Source organism: Limulus polyphemus, unplaced genomic scaffold, assembly GCF_000517525.1.
Source record: "Limulus polyphemus unplaced genomic scaffold, Limulus_polyphemus-2.1.2 Scaffold646, whole genome shotgun sequence".
Taxonomy (NCBI): Eukaryota; Metazoa; Arthropoda; class Merostomata; order Xiphosura; family Limulidae; genus Limulus; species Limulus polyphemus.
Genome location: NW_013666256.1, coordinates 372380 through 396817, shown reverse-complemented (window position 1 = coordinate 396817; position 24438 = coordinate 372380). Strand labels below are relative to the sequence as shown.

Sequence of the window (24438 nt, the reverse complement as noted above, 5' to 3'; positions counted from 1 at the left end):
ATTTGGAGATCTGTGGAACGATTTGATATTGTTTGGTTAAGTGAAACATGGTTAGAAGGTATAAATATAAAAGAGTAATTATTTTATAGATGATTTAGGTAGAACATTCATGATGAACAAACAAAGGTGAAATGGGCAGTAATTGCCTCATACAGCATAATACTTGTAGAGAAATCTTGGATAGCTGATCTACAGAAGCAGCTCAGATAGAAAGGATGATGTTTCAAAAACCTTTAATATTTCATCCTATATGTCAGCTTGCACAGGTTTTATGCAAGGATTGATAGTCGTTTTGCAAATTAAGCAGCATGCCTCTCTGGTTGGACAGGTTTACGAAAAGCTAATATACTTAAGTTAAGGACAACAGTAGAAGCCAAAATGGAGTACTGTGACCTAAGGCTGACTCATAACATAACATAATATTTTGGGACAACATCGGACCTATTGGTCCATCTCAGCTGTTCCATCCCCAAAACTAAATTAAAATGATTTTAAAAAATAAAATAAAAAAGTTTAAACCCAGCCCTTTTCATTCACTTGCATTTACTGCCTCTACAACATCTGAAGGCAACCTATTCCATAGGCCAACCAACCTATTAGAAAAATAAAACTGTCTTAGCTGAAGATGACTCCTACCTTGCCAAAATATATTTGTGTCTCCTTGTCCTACTATTCTCATGGTTAAATATAAAAAAAAAAGATGATACATCAAGACTATCAATTCCCTTTACAATCTTAAACACCTCAATCAGATCCCCCTAACTCAAGAGATACATTAGTTAAGGTAATACAGAAGATGACAAAACATTAATATGATAATGAACAAAAAAATATGCTAACTCAACAACAACAAAACAAAAATTCTGTTAGAGTATTTGGACTCAAGTAACAAGAGTCAGGTAACAGTTCAAGATGAACTTATGCAAGCCCTAATGAATTAATAATACAAGATACATTTAGGTTGAACTATGAAAATGATTAATTAGTAATTTAATGATGTTAAATGTAAATGAAGCAAACACTACATAAGCGACATTACTAAACTTAACAGAAGTAGCTATTTAGAGAAAAACAAGCATGCAAACCTTGGCATTTCTACATAAATGCAGTGGTTAAAAGAAACATTGAACAAAACTGTTGAAGCAGGAACATAAAGGTAGTGCAACAGAATGAAATATAATGCTAGAGATTGCTTTAACAGAGAGAAAAAAAAAGAAATAAAAAAGTAGAATGCTTTATCTGTGGATTATGGGGACATATAGATTCTCAATTTACACATCCATAAAAAAATGAGAGAGAAAGAGAGACTTAACAAAATGTATAGAGCTGATGAACATGTTGGAAAAAAGTTTGTAAATCTAATGACAAAAGAGGTTGTAGCAAAATGCATAATACCACCTGGAATTATGCAAGGAAACCAAAGGTAGTTCCTGCAGTAGTTAATAATATATCAAGCTTTCTCCAGTAGTTAGTTTATACAGAGAGGACATGGAGTGTCATTTATTAGTTAATACGGGCACTAAATCTTCATTGTTAATAGCATACTTGATTAGAAAAAAATGTTAACTAGTGCTTAGAAGTAGGTTTTGAAAAGTATATTAATTTCTATTACAGGAAGGTATTGGAAAGTATTTTGCTGAAGTAGAGAGGTTGAAAATTTACAAATTGAACTTTCCTTTTATATCTATAAGAAGATTTAGAGACAGGTGGTATTTTGGGTCAAGATTTTATACAAAATTATGACAGTGACATATCCATTACCAGATGTAACTACATGCAGAAACAAAGCTCTTACGTTTTGATGAAAGTAGACCTTCAAACTTGTGTTGTGCTAATGCATAAACTTATTGCTGATTCATTCATATACTCATATACCTAATATTTACTAAGCATAGTAGTGAGGCTAGAGATCTAAACTCCAAAAACAATAGCATTGATACTCCTCATACTGAAAGACAACACAGAAAAAATAAAACTGGTAGCACATTTATGTGTTATAAAGAATATATATATATATATATATATATATATTTATATATACAGTCAGTGATAGTAACGAAGAAAAACACTAAACTTAGTGAGAAAGTTGAATAAGCACAGAACCAGTAATTAGAAGTAAAGCAGCAAACAGCAGTAAATTGCATAGAGATAACGTAAAAATAAAGCATACTAAACAACTACCTAAGTATATGAGCCTCTCAAATGACTCTACATCTAAAATAGAAAAACAGTGCATCCCAATAATAAATTCTATAAAGAATGTGTACCTGTTAGATTAGTTAAGTTACAGAAATATCCAAGAGAAACCAAGTCATTACTGAAGCTAAAGTAGAAGATTTTAAGTAAAGTGAAGAGTTATTAGTTGAACCAACAGTAATAGATGAGGAAGAATATACACTGTTGCATGTATAAGTAAAGTGTCTGAGAGAAATCTAAAAGTTTTGAACATAAATGAGAGTAAAGTAATGTTGCCTACATATGTAGCTGTAGGTAAGGCTGTAGCATTGAGAAAGTAGTCCCAATCCATGAAAGTAAAAGATGTTTAAATAAGGAGTGTGTGTGCAAAGTAAGATTGATTGGGAAATTAAACATAAGCAAGGACTACTGAATTTATTAGAGGAATATAGATATATATTTTTAGAAGAGGGTGATCTTAATGGTTGTACAAATAATGTAAAACATAAGGTAGTATTAACAAGTAGAACACCCAAGACACAGAGATCATATACTGTATCAGAGAAGCCCAGAGTATAATTAAAAGGTATGCTTCAACAAGAAAGACAGTAATTCTTATGTTACACAATTGGTGTTAGTTCCTAAAAAAAAAGGTGGTAAATTAAGATTCTGAATTTAGAAGGTTATAGAATGTCACATTCAAAGGTCATACCCATTACCATATATACAAGATATCTTAGATTGATAGGTTAGGTCAGAGTATGTACTTATGGACTTAAGAAGTAGTTATTATCAAGTCAAGAAAAAAATACAGAGAAGATAGGAAAGTAATAGTTTAATAAAATGCCTTTTCAACATTCCAGAATTTAATGAATTGAATATTATCAGGTTTACAAGATTCTAAATACTTTTTTTATAGTTGATGTAATAGTTTTGCAGCAAGTTTTGAAGAACACTTAGTTAGATTAACCACCTAAATATGGGCTTGGTCACTTTGATTGACCTTGTAATCATGAAAGTATTACATAATATAACTCTGAATGTACTAAGTGTATCTTCAACAAACTTGGAAAGCTATTAGTAAACATTACAAGTGAGACATACACAAAAAATCAAATTCTTTAACCCTTTCCATATGGCATTCGTTCATTGCACATGCCAAGATGTTTTACAGTTAAATTCAAAATTTAATTAATTAATTTATTATCAATGTATGCTAATAAATTTGGCATCAGAATGCAGTTCATCTATATATAATAACTCACATTTTTGTATTATCTCAATTCTCCCTTTTATCTTGTATAACTTCAACAGTATAGCCTTGTACAGTATCAAAATAATATAAATACAAGCTATAAATATTGACAAGGTCAAATGTACAATTTTAATATCCTAACTATTCTATTTTCTGAGGTTTCAATATATTTTTAACCCATGACAGAAGTTGCACCCATCTATCCTTAAATTTCAAGGCAGTTTTCAAAATCAAGTGTTTTTATTTGATGTCTTTTTGAATTTGGCAGCAATTGACATTAGTCAAGTGACTAATGTGTGTGTGTAAGCAAAGTTTTTGCTCATACAAATAATGGATTTTTTACACTATTTATAGCTTAGTTAGAAATCCAGTTAAATAATAATAATTTTCAGACATTCTGTTCTAGTGACTGATATATTTATGAGTTCTAGAATGCATATTTGAAAGGTACTTGAATTTTTGTTTGGAAAATAAACTTACAGCTATAAAACTAGGCCTATTTGGCTATGTGTTCAAATGTTAAAATTTTCTAACACTGAAAATGTATTTCTGATAGGTAATTACCTTCTTTCCCCCATAGCTATCTCGACCTTTATTTGCCCTCTAGGCAATGGTAACTTTTTAAAAGCACACAAGTCTTTTATACCCCTATATTTTTTGCATCATTGCAACAAGATGTGCTGATCATGTGACCACCCTCCACCAATCCCATTGCACCCTCTACCCTTGCAGCACAATCCTCATTTTCGAGAACTGGCATATACAAACCCGAAAACACCAGCAAATCGATGGGGAGGAAGTAGGTGAGAAGAGATAAGTACCTATCAAAAATACATTTTCTGTGTTAGAAAATTTTAACTTCTGGAATGGCACTACCTCGCTCCCCCCATAGCTAGAATTCCACATTGGAAAGGTGGAGGAGCCAGTGAAGGTGCAAAAACAAATAATCAAGTGTACAGTGACTGCTTTGAAAAAGGCAAGTGTGTCACAATTAAAATACCAGGTACACCTGTAGGGTATAGCACTACTTCTGGAACAGAACCCTGTAAAGAAGATAAGACATGTAGGGCGGAAACGAATAGAATATGTGGTTAGGGAAAAAGGACCATATATGAGTAGGCCAAGTGCGGTCCGCCCGAGCAGAACGCACCAAGGGGAAGTACCTTCGGGATACAACATATTATGTCAAGTACAGCCCAAGGACAAAAACAACATGGAAGTGCCTTGCATAAGTTTGTAAAATTAACATCCAGGAGAAGTGCCTTGGATTCATATCAAGATAGCCAAGTGAGGTTCTCCCAGGAATAAACATCTAGGGGAAGCCCCTTGATATACATTGGATTATGTCAAGTGCAATCCATCTTGGCAGAAGACATCCAGTGGACATGCCTTGCATAATAGATTTTGTGCCATATTGTGTGTATAATATACAGCATACCAACAATAGATAAAATTAACAAATGCAGTCTGTCTGGGCAAAAACATCCAGGGGAAGTGACTGGGATTGATATCAAAATAGCCAAGTGAGGTCCACCAGGCCAAACAGTCTGGGGGAACCCCTTGGTATATGTTGGATTATGTCAAATACGGTCCATATGGGAAGAAAACATCCAGTGGAAACACCTTGCATAATAGATTTCATGCCATATTGTGTGTATAAAATGAAGAATAATGACAATAGCCATCTTCTCATTGAGTGAGTACATATGGCTATGAGATTGTGTTATTGTATAAAACCCACTTATGAGGAAATCTCCACGGTCCATCACTCCAGTCACTGGGAACCAGAAGTGGCAAGGACCCCCATACTCCACTAGAAGAAATAAGAATGGGGGGGAGATGCATTAAGGGTCCAGAGGAACGACCCATGGAGACAGTGCAATGTATTTTGAAAAGCAGAAATACCCACATTGTAAGAATTCCAGGTCAGTAGGAATGGTCAAAAATCCCTATCTGGTTTACTCATGAAGTCCATGAGGGATGGTCCTCAGGATATATATATATATAGAGAGAGAGAGAGATACACCACCAGAAAAACATCCGGTGATCTTACAAAAATACCCCATCTTCACACTGAGCATTGGAGAAGTATACAGATATAATACTAAGCTATAAAATTCAGCATACCTGACCAGGCAATACCTGGCACCAGGCAGGATCCTGAAATATGATGTATAAGCAATGATAAAACAGAAAAAAAAATGATATGACAACTTACTTCAGTCAAAGGCAAACAGAATTGCCACAGGAGGCAGACAATATCTGCCTGAGGATGACACAGTAAAGTTGTGCAGAGAAAAAGTGACAAGTGTATAGGGAGTTGTCAACATACTGGTCTGAATGATTCCCCTCCAAACAACGGCAGTGTCAAGCAGCTAAAGACAGAGTTAGATGGTGAATTAGGTATGAAGAAACAATAAGTAGATGACGACTGGCCAGGGACACACCAAATATGCCTGGTGTACGAGTTGAGCATAATAGGAGAAAGATCAGGGGAAACAGGAATGTCAGGGAGCAGTGAAACAGGAATGAGAACAACAAAAGGAGATAGTACAAGCCTAACAACAGAGCAAGGAACAAACTGGACAAAGGAGATGATCCACAAATGAATGGGAATATAGGTGGGAAAAGGAAGGGAAGGAAAGAGGAGAAAAGGCTAAACAACCTATCCAGGCAGCCAAAGTCCAGGGAAGGAATGCCGGATCCAGATAACAGAACACATACAAGAAATAGTAAAGGATGGTATAAAAATTTGAACAATGAAGACTGTATGCCAGGAGAGAGAGGATTGAGGTCGTAAGAGAAATATCTTACAAGGAACAAAATTGCAATGGGTTCAAAGGAAGAACCAGACAGGATAGGAAGAACAATATGGAGATCCCAATCTGGCAGAACAAAGGAAACATGTTGGATGGACCAGATGAAAGAAATGGAACAACCCAGGGAAGAGAAACTTTCTGGAAGAGGGAGAAAAGAGAGAGTTTGACAGGGCAGCTCTATAAAGAGCAACAGTTGAAACAGACAAACCCTAAACAAACAACCAGATGAAGAGTTAGGACAGGTGAAGAATGGAAGTACAGGAGGGACAAAAGCTCTGGGAAAAAGAACAAAGACTGAAGTAAGACTTATGGTACATAGACAAAGAAGAAGAGCAAAAGGTGTAGGCAATGAAAGATGCAACACGAGGGGTGAGTCCCTGAGCTGAGGCACGGGACCAGACAAAAGACACACAGAAAGATAGAGTATGGTGACATTGGAATGAGAAACAACTGATTGCAGTGGACAGAGGATCAAACAGGACAGAGAAAGAGACAGAGTCTGTTGTTCCATGAAGGGCCAGCACAGAGAGAACTATGTCAGAGTCAACCAATCTGGAACAACCAACAGAACACAAGAAGGAGTGGGCCTAGATAAGGGAAAAGACCCAGAAGAGAAGGAGTCTGAATGGAGGGGTAAGCATATAGGGACGAGACCCTGAGCTGAGGCTAGTGAGCGGACAAAAGTCACTCTGAAAGAAGAAGAAGTGTGGAGACGTCTGGATGAAAAAACATCAGATCAAGGATGACTGAGGAGCAGATAGGACAAAGAAAAGGTTAAGGTGTGTTGCTCCAATAAGGACCAGAGCAGAGGGAACCACATATGAGCAGCCAATACAGAAGAACCAACAGAGCACGACAAGGTTTGGTCTGGATAAGGGAAAAGACCCAGAAGAAGTGTGAAATACCAGTGAATGGGAAACACATACAAGTATGCAGTGTTCCCTGTTGAAAACACACCCACAGAAAAACGTGAGTATGAAGAGACCATTCTGTGGAGAACCTGGTGGGGACACGATAAGAGACTGGCCAAAAGAGTCAGAACTCAGGGAACATGACTCTCCAGAATAGTCACATCAAGGTTGTTAGCCCAGGACTCAAAATCCAGAGTGTGATCAGACATGGTTTCTCTGTTTCTAGGTGATAAAGCTGACAATAGAGGAATTGCAGAAAGAACCAAACCATTCTCCCTTGCAGAAACAGGAGGAAAGGATGCAGAGCCCAATGAACTGCCAAGGTAACAGGATATAGATATGGAGAGTAGCCTCCTTGACTGACCACCAACCCCAAAAGCTCAGGGTAATTGAGGAAAATGGGATCATGAGGGAAGTTCCACTGGTTGAGAAATATCCATTGAACAGAATGCATGTGTGTCCTACCCAAGGGAATGACCACTTCCAAAAAAAGACCACATCCTAAAAGAGAGAGAACCTCACAGATATAGAGAGAAGAAGAAGGGATAGCAAACATGACTGTCTGCTCAATATCCTGGAGCCAAAGTGTAGAAAGGTTGGGCACAACCAAAAAAAAAGGAAGTGAAGAGAACTCCCATACGACTTTGAACAGATTTTTTTTAGTTCAGTGTCAAGTGATTATTTCAGCAATAATTTAAGTTCAGTTAAGTACGAGTTACTGTGGAAGTTAGAAAAGCTAACGTGCCAAGTTTGAAGTAGTCTGTGGCAGTATTGACAGAACAGGCACAAATGCTAACATGCATGATGACAGATCTACTAGCAAAAGAAACCAAGTCTCCCTCCCCTCTACCTCAAACTTCAAGAGTTCAGCATACCAGTAGACCTATAGAAAGTTCATCAATTTATATTACTGCAGTCAACCCACCACCCCTGTCTTTTGAGAATTTCAGCAGTAAGTCAAATTTTAAGTCTTAGAGTTTCTTAAGAGTTCGGAAAGATATGTTTATATGTGTCAAGAATCTGAAAATAAATTGGTGGAAACTGCAGCTTCTTGTTTGAGGGGAGGACCATTAGAATGGTGGGAGGCTTTTGGATTAGAAATGGCTTTCGAGCATTGCTAGGAATTTAAAGAAACCTTGACTAATTTGTACTCTTTAGTAGGAAGTACCATGTTAATGTAGGGGAGTCAGTTGAGACATTTATTTGGAAAACTGTAAAAACGTATAAACTATGAAATCTTGAAGCTACATTGGGAAAAATCATCAAACTAGACAATCATATACCTGAATTTTCTTTTGCAATTAAAACTTCAATTCATAAGTTTACAGGTTACATACCAGCCAAACTCTACCTGTAATGAGAAATCTTCCTTCCTTGGGACTGACTAACAAAATGTCCAACAACGCCTCAAACCATATGGATGAGTGGAAAACAGAATTACAAGGTGTCATTCAGAAAGCAAGATCCAATGTTGAAACAACTCAGAAGTGACAGTGTCAAGCATACAACTGTAACAGATACTCAAATACTTTTAAAGTAGGTGACTTAGAATTATTAAAGGCACATCCGTTATCATCTACTGTAAATAACCGTACTGCAAAACTTGCTCGGAGGTGGACTTGACCTTTCGAAGTTACTGAGCATGCTACTCCATTAGTATATCAATTAAAAGATCCTAGATCAGGTGGAACTATGGGATGATTTAATATTTCTAATATAAAGAGATACATATATTTCTCTAGTTGAAATTTTCTGGACACAAGAGAAGATGGAAATCATCATAGACAGTTGTGGCAAAATGGGAATGTCAACTACAGAAGACTTAGAGACAAAAGGCTTCTGCTTATGTGCCTATTTCATTTTGTTTAGTGTGTTACAATATAAATACCACTACCATAACACTCCTGTTGTCCTTACCCCACTGGTAAGAGATCATAAATATCACTACCATATCACCACTGCTGTTCTTACCACACTGGGAAGGAGAAAATAAACATATGGTTCAACCTGACAAAAAGCAATTGCTCAAAATGTCATTTTCAAATTATTTTCTTTCCTGGATATATGTTATTAAAAAAGTATTTCATTGTGTAGTAAAGTTGATATGAAGCTAGGTACTGCAACAGAAGATAGATGGCATGTAACTAATCACTTCATCCTTTAACTTGAATGAGAATTTTCACATCAAAGAAAAATCATAGAAGAAAACAGAAGGAGAAAGAAAAAGAGACCACCAAATATAACTATAAAGTTCATACATATTGGCACATAAGTAAAATAATAGCTAAAGTTGTGATACAGGCCTGTATCTATTATAAGGCAATTTTACAATTAATAATGTTACTTTAGCAATTACATGTGCCAGTTGGAATCAGCTGATATAATGTAAATAAAAGTACTATATATATTTTTTATTACCTATTATTAAAAACATAATTGAAGAATTTTGAGATCTTACAGGGAAACTGAAAGACCAAAATCAATATTATGTTTTGTTTATTTTGTAGAAAAACTTTCAGCTCTTTGCAAAAATAAACACTATGATGATTCTAAGATCATACATAGAGCATCTTTACCTTATAACACAAAAATTCGCAAAATTCTTAAATGATGCCTTCATCTCCAACAGAACAGTAGATGGTAGTAGAAAAAGTGGACTTGGTTGAGGCCTAGTGCTTAGCATGCCGGGCTATAGATTGAAAGGTCCAAGATCATCAGTTAAAAATTAGGGATGTCTAATGTCTGAAGTCTAGGTGTCCTTTGACCTGAACAATTAACTCATATGTTTTGTAGGTGCCACTCAAGTTGATAATGAGTACATGTTCAAGGACTGATATGCTATCAATTCTCTACTGCCACCAAAATCTTAAGTTTGTGAGCCCAACAGACTGATTTTGGAGATATCAGAATACTCTCAGTCTACCACTACACCATTTATATGTCTTTTTTCTTGATCTTCATCAAGATGTAAGATACTACATACAATGAAACCAGTCTAACAAAAACACCTAAAGGAATTTAAGATATTACACGTTTCCATTTTTAAGAGTAAACCATCTGTTTTTACTGAAACAAGTAAACCATTAAAAATGCAGATCTGCAAAAAGAAAGCAAAGGAATTTAAAGAATATTGGTCCAAATACTGAAAAGAATGAACATTACTGTTGTTGTTCTCTTTCTAAATCATTATCCTATATTTCATGTAAAATCACCAATCTGTTATCACAAGGGCTGGATGAATTTTATGGAATAAATTGTGACTGTGTGACTGAGTTGTCATTTCTCTGATTGGAACCTAAGTCATTTCTGAAAAACATACATAAAATTTTACATAACCATAGGACAAAATAATCAATTAATTTTATATAATCAAAGAATCAAAGGCAGCCAAGGAATTGTTAATTTGGTTTATTTTTATATCATTGAATGCCAACTGATTTAAGCTGGAACACCTATAACAGTTCTAAACACAAAGGACACTCATACATAAAAACATATATGTACACAATCTTCTAAGTTAAATTCAAATATATAAATTGAAGAATGATTATTTAGTGAGTCACACAAAAAATAACATTATATGATATTCAAGTAACTTTATTTGTGTCGTGAGTCAAACACAAATTGATGATGTGCCAAATATTTAATTGATGAAGCTTATTCAGTAAACCAATTAAACTCAAAATAACAATAATCCAGTAGGTGTAACATAAAATGACATAATTTCATAAGCTTAAGTAACAATACTTTTAAAATAATAAGTCAAACACATAAATAACATGATGTCACATATTTCAGTAACGATGCTTGTGAACTGATCAAATCAAATACAAAATGACATACCAAGTCACAGACTTAAGAAACAAAAGAATATGGTGTAATACAATTAAGAAAGGATATTTATATAATAACATAAACACATGAAATTATACCATCGATTTCAGTAACAATGCTTATATAGTGTGTCAAACACAAAATGACATATGAAGTCACAGATTTTAGTAGGAATGTTAAGTACAAAATGACATTCATAAGTCTACTAAGATTGTTGATGCAATCAGCCAAATATGAATTACATTTTATCATAGATTAAGTACAACACTTTTGTTGTGGCTCAAAGACAAAATCACATTATGTCACAGATTTAAGTAAGAAAAAACAAAACAAAATGGCATTATATCAAAGATTTAGTTGACAATGCTTACACAATTTTGTTATAAGAGATACGGATGATATCATAAAATTAAATAATAATGCTTATGTAGTGAGCCAAATATAAGATGTCATAATAACACAGATTTAAGTATTGTTACGTCTTCGTTTGTTAATTGATTTCCCGTAAATTCGTTCCGATGAAACTTTAGCGACACAAGTCCTTACTTAATAAAACTGGTTTATTCTTTTCGAATATAACTTTACGATACACTTAATTTCAACAATCATGCTAAAACAAACGCTATAACAATGAACGTGCTCAACTTCAATAATACTCTCTGACTGCAGATCAATTACTCACTGTCTACACACACATTGTCACGTCACGCCATGACCATCTTATATATATCAGACCACCCCCCAATCTAGTAAATGCTAAAGCACTCCCGAAAGAACGGGATAGTTCTAGAAAGCAGGTGGCGTGACATTAGTCACGTGACCTCGCTGACGCAACAATATTGTTACAACAGTGGAAGTCAGGTGGCACTAGTAGCGTGCATGAAGTTTCTCGAATTATCGGGGAAGACCGAGTTTGTTCGAGATGCCCTCTTTTTTTAGTACATAAGCCTGGCAGAGAAAGCCAACAGGAAATAATAAAGTGTATGTTTTGTACTTGTCGAGAGCGAAGTTATCGAGATTGTGAATCACTGTGTTTTATAGCGTGTATTATAAAAGTTGTTAAGTTTAAAGTGATGAGAAATGTACTGACTGTGGAATTACTGCATACTAAAAGTTTGTATCGAGAAAGAATAAACTGGGTTAATCAAGAAGGGACTTGTACTGCTGAAGTTCCTCGGAAAGAATTTATACCAGAAATTATCAAACACACAAATATGTAACAGTATCAGTGCCTATACAAGTTAAACACATAACAAAATTACCTGTTATTTCAGCAACAATGTTTACATAAGGAATCAATGGAAAAACATTATAATACAGATTTATGTACTGAGTTGAATGCAAAATAATATGCCACAAGTTTAAGTAGCAATGCTTATTCCATTATTCATGAGTAGAAAATGATTTATCATAGAATTAATAACGTTTATGCAGTGAACCAAAAATAAAACAAAATTTGACTAAAATACTCATGATGTAGTTTAGTATTTATACTTCAGTTTAAAAATAGCTAAAAATGTGAAAAAGTTCTAAAACTGTGTCACTCAATGCTATATGATAATTTATATTTATCATTATCAGACTTAATGAGAATAACTTCTTCTTCTTGAGAGAGAGAGAAAAATAGTTTTTCAAATCAAACAAAACGAATAAACATTTTAAACAGATCCTGAAAAGATGAAGCTGTAGGATTTGATTACAAACTATATCTGATCTGAACCATTTTTAAAATGGTATGAAGGTGAATTTGATATTTATTATACTTAATTACAAGAGTTCTTTTTACTTATAATTACAAATATTGTTTGTAGTTATCTAAAATATTATTTTTCTATTGGAATTTGGTTTATAATACTAAATATATTTGTAGATCTACTCCTTTTTTAGATAAGGAACTTTGTTACATTAAGAAATCTTTAATTCAAGTTAATCACTCTCTAAAATCCATTGTAGAAAGTATTTTAATGCGTTTTTTGAAAAATTCTTCTGAATTAAAAACATATATTCCTTCTTGACCTTCTATTGTTTCATTCCTTTCTGTAATTCAAGGGCTACCTCATAGCATTAAAATAATTTGAAACAATTTAAGCAAACTCTAATGATATTACTGACATTAATGTGGAATTTAACTTCTCTCCTGGTATAAGATGAAATACATTTTTAAACAACAAAATTTAATGGAAAGATTGCCAAGATTTTTATATAAAAGAAGTGAGAAAAAATCTAAACATCCATTTAGATAATAATAAACCTGTAATTAATAAACACCCAGGACCCTGCATCTTTATATGCCCATTATAAATGGTTCTCCTATTTGTAGTATGGAATCAAACCCTATTGATTCACATAATGACTTTTTCCTAGGACCTATTTCTATGTAAAAAGATGTTTGTTTGTTTTTTACTTGAAGATGACAAGTGAACTTTTCAAAGCATTGTGTAACATATTTTTAACTCTTTTTTTTTTCAAACTTTTGCTTATGTAATGTGTCAAATTATTATGTCAAAGATGTAAGTAATAATAAAAATTATGTCACCCAGTAACACAAAAGTGACGTTAGGAGCTTAGTTTTATAATGCTAGAATTCTTAGTTCAGTTCTCATGGCAAATAGAGCACAGATAACTCTGCATTAAAGAAAACAAACAATAAAAATTATATGTCATAAATTCAAGTAACAATGCTTATATATTGTGTCAAACACAAAATTACATTATATTATAAATTTAAGTAGTAGTGTTTAGGTTACGAGCCAAATAAAAATGAAATTATGTCATTGATTTAATTAATGTTCTTAAATCATAAGCTGTACACAAAAGGAAATTATGCCATATTTAAAGTAGCAATGTCAATACAGTGAGCAAAACACTAAGTCACATAATAACATAGGCCTAAATATAGTTTTTAGGTAATACATCAAAGAAAAACTAGAATTTTATCATGCTGTATGGTAAGTCAAACACAAAATTCCACAGTTCTAAATAATATTGCTTAGGTAGTGAATGCAACAAATGACATAAACTGTAACTAAAAAAATCTATTAATAATCAAATTTAATAATTTTTTCATATACATATACATTTGTATTATAGTATTCAAAAAATCACTGCTGCACTATTTTTTATGATACTGATCACTCTTCTCTGTATCAAATAACATTAAAGACACCAGAGAATAACAAACATTTTACTTCATTATACCACAGTGTATATGAATAATTATCAAATTAAATATTATTTACCTACCCTTCAAACTCTAACGTATCATTATAGTTCACAGATTTGGTCACTTCTGTTGTATCTCTATTAAAACAAAGTAAAAAATCACTAAAAATCTGAATTTCTCCAATCAAAAAGATTTACACAGTAATGATGTGCAGTTAAAACATTTATCTCCATAAAATATTTGTTAACAGCAACATTAAATATGGTTAAATCTGGTCACAAACTGTTTGCAAGTGACATCACAACTGTTTGAACAGTCTGGATGTAAAGTTTTTGTTTAACACAGCATGTTAGAACTGTCTAAACTATGCATTTACAAATTAATTGTTATTAAGAACATTTCACAACCTGTTCAATGAACTAGTTACAAAGCTTGTGCTACTAACAGCATGCAGAACTGTTTAGAAAGTCTTTGCTAATGACAGAGTATGACAAAGCTGTTTCAATTATCTAGTAACAATATCTTTGATTGTGAAAGCATATTAAAACTGTTTCAACTATATGGTGTATAAAGTCCTTTCTAATGAAAATATGTTAACAATATTTCAACTACACAGATGACAGAATTTTCCAAATTTGGTCTTAATTTAGCAACATGTGGTGATTTGATTGATAACCTTGTCTTTGTGTCACCTTCTCACCAATGAACTCATCTGCTAAATAACTTACACATAAAAATCTGTAGCATCAATCCTAAGTATTCTTCAAATACATGCATAAATATAGGTTCAGTGTAGCAAGTACAGTACAACTCAAGCACAATATATATATATATTATTTAGAAACCACCACTAGAAGAAGTACATTACAACTACTTGCATTATATGACCACAAAGCTATAACTAATTCCAACTACTTCCACTATCTGACCACATAGTTTTAGTCGATGACAGCACATTACAGCTACTTCAGCTATATGATCACTAAGTTTTAACTAACAATACCATATTATAGCTGCTTCTAATATATAACCACTGAGTTTTAGCTGATGACAGCACATTACAGCTACTTCAGTTATCTGACCACAATGTTTTGACTAATGAAAGCACATTCTGGGGCAGAGCATATAAGAGGTTTGAAAAGGCTCGTCCTTCACTGGGTATTATTCTCACCAACTCAAAAATATCATACCATATATATGGAGAGAGAAAGACAAATATGTCGAAAGATGATGTATGTGAATCATTGAGGAGAGTTTATTCAGTTACAGGCAGAAACTGATTCTTTCCAATTGTGCAACCCTCCACATATGACAGAATAGCCTACCCAAACAAAAGATTCACTTGCTATCTGTGAGTGCATTACAACTACTTCACCTATCTGACCTCAAAGTTTTCGGCAATTAAAGCACATTAGAACTATTTAAGCTTGTCAGCAGTCTCATAACCCCTTCCCTAATACAGCTAACTGTGCCCTCTGGTACCACTTTGATGAACTATGACATAATCATCTTTGTCACCCTTCTGATGCTACTTTGAGGAACTATGACATAATCATCTTTGTTACCCCTCTGATGCCACTTTGTGGAACTATGACATAATCATCTTTGTCACCCCTTTGATGCTACTTTGTGGAACTATATCATCATCTTTACTTCCCCCCCTATCACCTGTGGCAGCCAACCCGGCATGTGTCTGGAGTACTGAGATAACTACTAATGATACATTAGAACTAGTTCTATAATGTAGTCAATAAAGTCTTTGCTAACGAGACATTAGAACTAATTTTACTATGTAGTCAATAGTCCTTGCTAAAAGCACACGTTAAATCCTTCTTGAAATAGTGTACATTTCCTACTGTGTTAAATTGCAATCGTTTTCTTTGTTACTCATTATATCCATCTCTCGGCTACATTAGAACTATTCTACTGTGTAGTTACAAAAGCCTTTATTACACTTGTTTATCAACATATATATAACTTTTAAACAAAGTAAGCTATATATATATATATATATATACATATATCAGAACTACAAAATAACAAAGTAATTAATATACCAGTCTAACAAAAACAAAGACTAGCTAATTGACTTGTAGGATAGTTGGATGACAGAAAACAAGTGATTGTTATAAATGAAGTCCATTCAAACTAACCACTGTTACTATATATATATATATAGTGTAATACCTCAGAGAGAGCTTTTGCTCTATCTTATTCACATTAATAGCGATTAAGAAATACTTAATATATGAGTAAAACTTGCAAATGAAATTAAACTCTCGAGTATTTCTAAGTGTACTGAGAATGTTGGCCCATTTATTATTGTATTTGCTAATATGCTTCTGTACACAAATGTCTCCAAGGTGTGAAAAAAAGTATTATTTCCAAACAATGCCCAATAAAAGCTTTTTACTTAGGTGATGCCCCCCAGTGGCACAGTAGAATGTCTGCGGACTTACAACGCTAGAAACCGGGTTTCGATACCCATTGTGGTCAGAGCACAGAAGCCCATTCTGTAGCTTTGTGCTTAACTTCAAAACAAACTTAGGTGGTATTATTCTACTTATTCACTTATTGTTTTTTCTAGCACTATATATATATTTATATATATATATATATATATATATGTGTGTGTGTAAGAGAGAGAAGAGACAGTGAAGAATTACAACAGTATACTTAATTTCTTCACTTACAGTTCACTAGACGTAAACAACCATTCCCAAATTGTTCTTGCATTTGGTGATGTTCTTGCTTATAACATCTTGAATGGCTTTCATAATAGCTAAAGCAAAAAGGCTGAGCATAAAAAAATTAGAAAGAAGAAAAGTATCATTCTACAAAAGAACAAATTAAAGCTCAACAAAATTTTAACTTAAATTATAACAAGGTAGAGGTTTTCAACTTGGAAGGTGCAACTGGCTTCATCAACATTTTGCTGAATTATTTTCAGACTACTAGCTCTGTTTACTGTCAGGTTTGTTGCACCTTCTGAGATGAGGTACCACTTTTCATATAAACCTATACTTCTCTCCTCTTACCTTAGCTTCTCTTTATTGCTCAAATCTTCTATATGTTTCCTACATAGCCAAGGTGATAAAACTTTTGATACCTGAAAAGTATAATATTGCTACTATCAGTAAATGTTCAAAGAAATTATCTCCCATCACATATTATTATTCAGCTGTACAATAATCATAAATTAATAAATGACATATTAACAAGCATGACTAAAAGGAATGAAAACATGAATGTTGTAACCAAAGTTGTACTTTTTAGTAGTAGTTTAACTGGAAACAGCCATAACGTCATTGAACAACTGTGTATTATAAACAATATTTTCTAAAGATTTTTTAAAATAATATACAAACACTTCTATATTCATTTACACTAGTGACACATTTCAACATTACTTTATCAACTGTTAATAGTAGGTTATGTGCCTACCATGGTCATAATGGATAATGGGGAGTCAGAGTACAATTCTGGACAGAGAGAAAAATAAATGTCTACCACACCCAATAGGTTTGAAAACTACCCTTACCCAGCATGATTAGGTAGTGATGAGAGCTTAATTCAGAGTTGTTAAGAAAACACTAGGTAGTTTAGAGAACAATAAGGCTCATAGACCAGATAATACTCCCCAAGGGTTTTGAAGGAAGTTAAGGATTCAATATGTGAGCCACTTGATAATAGTTTTTGCAAGTCCTTGAATAATGGGCAGGTGCCAAGAGATTGTACATTTGCTAATCAGTAATGTTACTCCTCTTTTTTTCAAGGAAGTTGATAACAATTGTTCATGCAATAACAGGTCTATCAGTCAGTCTTATATTAGTGGTGGGAAAAGTTTTTAAAAGTCTGATAAAAGATGCTTTGCAAAGCCATTTAATAAAGTTTAAAATTTTGCTGGACAGTCAAACAAGATTTCACTAAGGAAAATATTTTACCTTACTATTCTTTTGATATTATTTGAAGAAGCTACCATTTACGTAGAGGGTAAGCGAGTGTATTTGGTGTATCTGGATTTTCAAAATATAATATGACAAAGTGACGCATAAAAGGCTTGTTAAAAAAAAAGTGTCTCAACAGGTATGAGGAATAAGTTGGCTCATTAGATAGAAAAGAGGCTGGACAGAAGGAAGCAGAGTATTGTTATAAATGAAGTTCAGTCAAACTGGATTAATGCTACAAGAAGGGTACCTCAGGGCTCAGTCTTAGGACCTTTGCTCTTTTTGATTTACATCAATGACATAGATGAAGGAATTGTCAATAAATTACATAAATTTGCTGATGATATTAAGGTCTTGAGTGTTGCTAGCTGTGAAGAGGATGCTGCTGCTTTACAAAAGGATTTAGATTTTATGGTTTGTTTGTCTTATAGCAAAGCCACATTGAACCCTGGATTTTAGTGTTCCAAGTCTACAGACTTCCCACTGTCTCATCTAGATTACAAGGTGAGTTGGGCAAATAGCAAATGGCTTTTAATTATAACAGTAACTGCAAGGTAATGTATATTGGTTATAATAATAGTGGTCAGGTAAGTTTTATCAAAGTTACAGCTTCCATTTACCAATAAGTTTTACTAATGCTACAACTATCAGTAATGAGTTTTATTAAAGTTACACCTACTAATAATGTGTTTTATTAATGTTACATCTACGAACAATATCTAGAAAAGATATTAGCATTCCAGCTGACTTAAGCCATCCACACAAGTACTTGTTTCTAATATTAGGGCAAACAGGATTTTAGGTTGTATTTACAAAAATATTGAAAATAAGTCTAAATTCTATTGCACAAGTTACTGATTAAACCTCATAAGGAGTATTTGTGTTAAGTCTGAGCTACTTATCTGAGAAAGGAGACTGAATTGTTATAAAAGGTTCAGAGGAGGACTACTAGGATAATATCTGGTTTGGAAAGGTCATCATAGAAGGACAGGTTAGGATTTCTGAAATTATTTTCTTTTCAAAAAAAGAAAGTTAGAGGAAATCTGATTGAGATCTTTAAGACTGTTAAAGGAAATTAATATTGTTGATGCATCATAATTTTTGTATTTAATGATGAAAAATATAGGACTAGGGGACGTAGATATAAATTTTGACAGGGCAGGAGTCATCTTCAAATAAGAAAGGTTATTTTTCTAACGTAGTGGTTGGCCTTAAGAATAGGTTACCTTCAGATGTGGTAAATGCAGTAAATTTAAAGGAGTTTAATGAAAGGCTTGATAAATATATAAATGATAATGGCTGGTTTTGATATTTTTTTCTTCATATTTTAATTTAGTTTTATTTACTCGATGAGACAGTCTAGATGGACCAACAGGCCCCTTGTTGTCCTTAAATTTTACATTTATGTTTAATTAAACTAGCTGACACTGAAAGTATAATTTTGTTAGAAAAAAAATGATGTTAATAGCAGATCAAATACAAACTAACCTGTTTTTCCATTGGTCCAACTGATACAGAGGAAAAAACATTTTTTTTGTCATCCTTTTCAGGTGCTAATAATTAACATTTTTAAAAAAACATGTTCATAACATTTTAACAACTATTTCATCTATAAATAATCAAATATTAAAGTATATGCAATTAATATAATTATAACATACAAATCAACATAATGTTAGGGTACACATTCTTTTATTTTAAAATCTCCACTAAATTCAAACTTATAGCAATTAAACTATAAGATTAGAAGTACAATACCTTTACTATAGATGCCTTTATTTCATCATAAGTTTCAGATAATGTTTCTTGGGATCAAAAGTCTCACTATTCTTTTCTTTTCAGGAATTTTAGAAAGCTCAATTAAATGAACGACTCATACCAATAATGAATTTTATCAAAGTTACATGTATCAATAACAAGTTTTATCAAAGTTACTCTTACTAATAATGAGATTTATCAAAGCTACATCTACCAGTAATGAGTTTTATCAAAGTCACAACTATAAATAATGGGTTTTAATCAGGGTCAGAATGATGTATTTTGTTACCCTGTGCTGCCTCCACCCTCCATTCCTGCCCTTTTGCCATTACAGAAATTACACCTCCCAAAAACCTGTTGCCCCATACATATGCATATGCTGTACACAAGGTTGCATGGGCTCTGGTTTTAGTAAAGCTACACCTATCAGTAATGAGCTGATTTTTCCCAAGTTTAAACCTATCACTGGCCAGTTGTCTCTCTCCCAATTTAAATCTACCAAAATAAGTTTTTCTTAAAGTCACATGTACCAGCAATGAGTTGCAAAACTCCCCAGTTTGAACCTATCAATAATAAGTTGAGTTCACTCCAATTTAAACCTTGAGGAGTTCAAGTACACTGATACAAGGTATCAAATATCTGCAATATACTGTAGACTCTGGAAATGTTAAGCAGAGTATAAAACAAACATGAACATCAAAGAAAAACACAAATAAACAGATCCTCTATTCACAAATAAACTAATACTTGGGTCTTTACTGAACTGGCCATCTTCAGTGTTAGTATTATGACTGCAATAGGTCAGAAGCACATTTATACAAGAGAAAGACAGGATCAAGGATCATGGTACACTGCATGTACTGTTGAGTCAGACAAATTTCTAAAGCAATCTGTCACAATTGTATATTAATTACATCAACTTTTAGTCCTATTACATATGGAAATGCACCCCCAACTTACAGTTTGTACAAGTCTGTGTACCACCTCTTAAAATGAAATGAGTACAACTTCACTCCAGGAGGGCATGATAAACACAGAACTAAGGTGTAGCTAGCTTGATCATTACTGAACAATTGCTACAGTATGTAACCTTTGCCAAAACTAGAAGATTAGCACAAGTTTGTGTCTTTTATACATATAGTTTACATGAATATCTTTATTTACATTCAGAGCATTAGAAAAATTCAAATGAATACAACTAAATAAAGATATATTCTTTGCTGGTTCTGGAAGTGAAATATATGTTGTTGTTTTTACTGCTATCACAACTTATCAATAATGATTTTCAATTTCTCACACCCTAACTCAATAATGAGTTTAGTTTTCATAAGTTTAAATTTTTCAATAATAATGGAAAATTCTTTAATTTGAAGCTACCAATAATGTCTTCAGACTTCTCTAAGTAAACTTACCAATAACAATATTTCTTTGAGATTTAGAAGAACAATCCTCTAGACTGCTGTTTAAACATCTTCTTACTGGGAACTTGTTGTACCTCACTTTAGCAAGACTGCTGTCTTGGTTAAACCTTGGAGGAGTAATAGGATGATAATGGTAGACAGAAGAACCATTACCAGGACTACGAAAAGAAACTCCTCGAACTGGTGTTATTGGTTCATTCTTTGAACCAATGTTGGTTTTAATACTTTTTCTGACACAAAAGAAAACAAATTTAATGAAATATTTCAATATCAAAATTATAAATTTGGTGGAATATTAAATTTGATTGAATACGTGCATTTCTTGGGTATAAAAATGAAGAAATACAGCTATTTCTTTTTAAATGTATGCAAATACATATTTTCAGAATATCAAAATCAATTTATGCTGCATAACTTTAGGTCATGCCAGAAACATTGACAAATATTTTAGGTTTTCACACACATTCTTATGAAAACACAGATTAATATGTTTAAGATCAAAAACTGCCTTACTTTGAACTTGACTTTCCTATGGATTTTTCAGATTTCTGGTTTTTCCCTTTTTCATGAGGTTGTGATTTCTTTAAAGACTTCTTTCTACGAGAGCTCTTACCAAGTTTTGATGCCATAACATAATTTTTTTCATCACTGTCATCTGAGACAAAGCTATCCAAAATGTTTCTGCGAACTGATGATAAAGTTTTTCGACGAGATCCAATATAGCTATTTCTTTTTCCTCCCCGTCCACGTTTCCTGGAATTACTAAGAGAGCTGCAGGGAGTTGCCTCAACAGTTGTTACACCTACTGGGCAGGATCCAGCAGACTTTTGTGATTTTGCACATAGAACAGGTGTTACAAGAGATGGCAAAGGTTCCTGTTTCCATAATCTAATATAAATAACAATACCAATTACAAAATTCAAAGTGTGGTAAAATATATTTTAAAAGAAAATCAAAGTAGCATATATTATATGCCTAACAACTGACTGAATTCCAAATGCTATGCTTATATGAGAATGATGCCTTTAAACCTCAAGAATGGGATATTACTGACTATAATCTGATAAACTGAAGTTTATAGTAGTAATGCTAGAGTGTCAGTTCTGAGTGTCGACACTCAAGTTAATGAACAGCAGACTGACGATTTATGATACATTTGAATCAAAATTCCATATAGGTTCATACAAAAACAAAATTTGATGATGGTGTTTTCAAGCCTTGTTCATATCCTTTGCATAATTTTATAATCTGTTCACTGCCTTTAGTTCATTCCTAAGGACATTTTGCAAATATAATTTGAGAAAATACTTTCATTACAAGTATAATATCTGCAACTTATTGGAAGTTTATGTACATTATTGTTACTTTTTAGTTTGCTTTTAATGTTAAGAAAAACATATTCAAATATATTAACATTTCCACAAGGTAATAAACGTTAGGTATCTGTTGGGTGGTAGAGACATATACATAGATTTTACCCTCATTATGGTCTAAATAATATTAAATGAGGTTGTCACAACAAGAAAAAGTTTCTGTATATTTTATTCTGATCATTTACAGTATTATATACTCCAGTGACACAAACAAATCCCATATCCTTTATCTGACCATTACAGTAACGGCATATAGTTTACACGAAACAGCTATTCATTTATTTTTATCATTTCTGTGGTCTTTTATTCACACTGCTTAAGCAGTATTACATGAAAAAATTTACATTTCTTACTTCTGGTTAATGAAGAAGTAACCTTTATCCTCTTCACATCAGCAGTATCATTTACTCTAATGACTTAAGTGTTATACTTTATTCTGATTTCTTAAGCAGCACCTTTTATTTGATCTCTTAAGTTGAATTATACTGTTCAACAACTAGATAACTCTTCCATATTTTTTGTTGTTAAGCTGTATGTATAGATCAAAGAAGCAAAATATTTATCCATCACATACACTTCAACAAATCACTGTTTCTTACCTAACCAGTATATTATATCCATGCTAAGCAAATGTAATCTGTATATCACAATATACACTAAGGTATATAGTCTTTAATACCTTAGCTAGTGCTTAATATTATTTTGACTTTTGAAATTTTCTAGAATCCATCTCAATTAGTCACAGAGATTTGATTATTTCAAGTAAAAAGAAAATAAATCATTACCTGTTACAAACAAAATCATAATCATAGTCTGCCAAGGAGTTTTGTTGTTCAAAAATGCTTTCTTTTTTCTCACTCAAAGTCATTTTCTCAGGAGTTACATTCTCTTTCCTGCTAGTACGTGACCTTCTAGAAGTATGATTTTTCTTACTTTCACATGCTTCTTTGTTGGTTTCTGTAACATGACTGGAGATATGGTAACTGTGCTCTACTGTAGGATAGACAGTAACAAAGGAATCCAACTTCGTACTAGTACGAGGAATCTAGTAAGGGGTAAAAAATCATCTTTAGCCAACTTCTAATAATATACTTTCTCAATAATAACTTATGATCAAAGCAAGCTACATACACAGGTCAGAACTAAAAATATATCAAGTAACGAGCATAGCTATTTAAACATACTGTTCAAACTATCTTACTTATAATGATTAAAGTAAATTGTTTCATCAGTTGAATACCTTCACTGTTAATGATGTTTATGGCTGCAATATATGTTGTAAGAAGTTTTGCATTAGCAGACAATATAACATTATTTTATTAACATATTAATAACTAGACAACACATTAAGATAAAAATCAAATTAATTCAAACTACAAGCTCATAGTTTATGAGAAGAGGATAAGCTGTAATTGTTGATTAAGAATTCAAATTCTACAACTAATATTTAAATTCACATATCAATAAACCAGAACCTAACAGGTTTTTTTAGAAGGCAGTTTTAATATTTCTTGGTAAACAAGTGTTAATAACATGAGTATTAAGTAAATTTTTTATTAGTATCCAGTTTTTATTATATTATTTTCATAGGTGTATAACATCTAACCTATATAAAAGCCAGTGTGTGTCACATCACACTTAATTTCTCAAAATAGAAGGAGTCATAAAAGCTAAAATGCATTTATCCAAATATAATAGCTTGATTACTGTCTATCCATTACAATTTTAATGACAAGGGTGCAAGGGGACCATGAGAGGGATACTATGAAACCTTATAAGTGT

At 32.8% G+C, this 24438-nt stretch overlaps 1 protein-coding gene across 1 annotated transcript in view; it reads right to left on the bottom strand.

Moving 5' to 3' along the window:
* Window positions 1-24438, bottom strand: part of LOC111085831 — a 78596-nt gene that overhangs the window by 32738 nt on the left and 21420 nt on the right. Inside the window, exons 5-10 of the mRNA XM_022386201.1 lie at window positions 23442-23701; window positions 21797-22171; window positions 21275-21513; window positions 19593-19657; window positions 17196-17266; window positions 14238-14294 (exon numbers count right to left, since the gene is read on the bottom strand). Of these exons, the coding sequence (XP_022241909.1) occupies window positions 14238-14294; window positions 17196-17266; window positions 19593-19657; window positions 21275-21513; window positions 21797-22171; window positions 23442-23701 (1067 nt within the window). The remainder of the gene's footprint in view (window positions 1-14237; window positions 14295-17195; window positions 17267-19592; window positions 19658-21274; window positions 21514-21796; window positions 22172-23441; window positions 23702-24438) is intronic.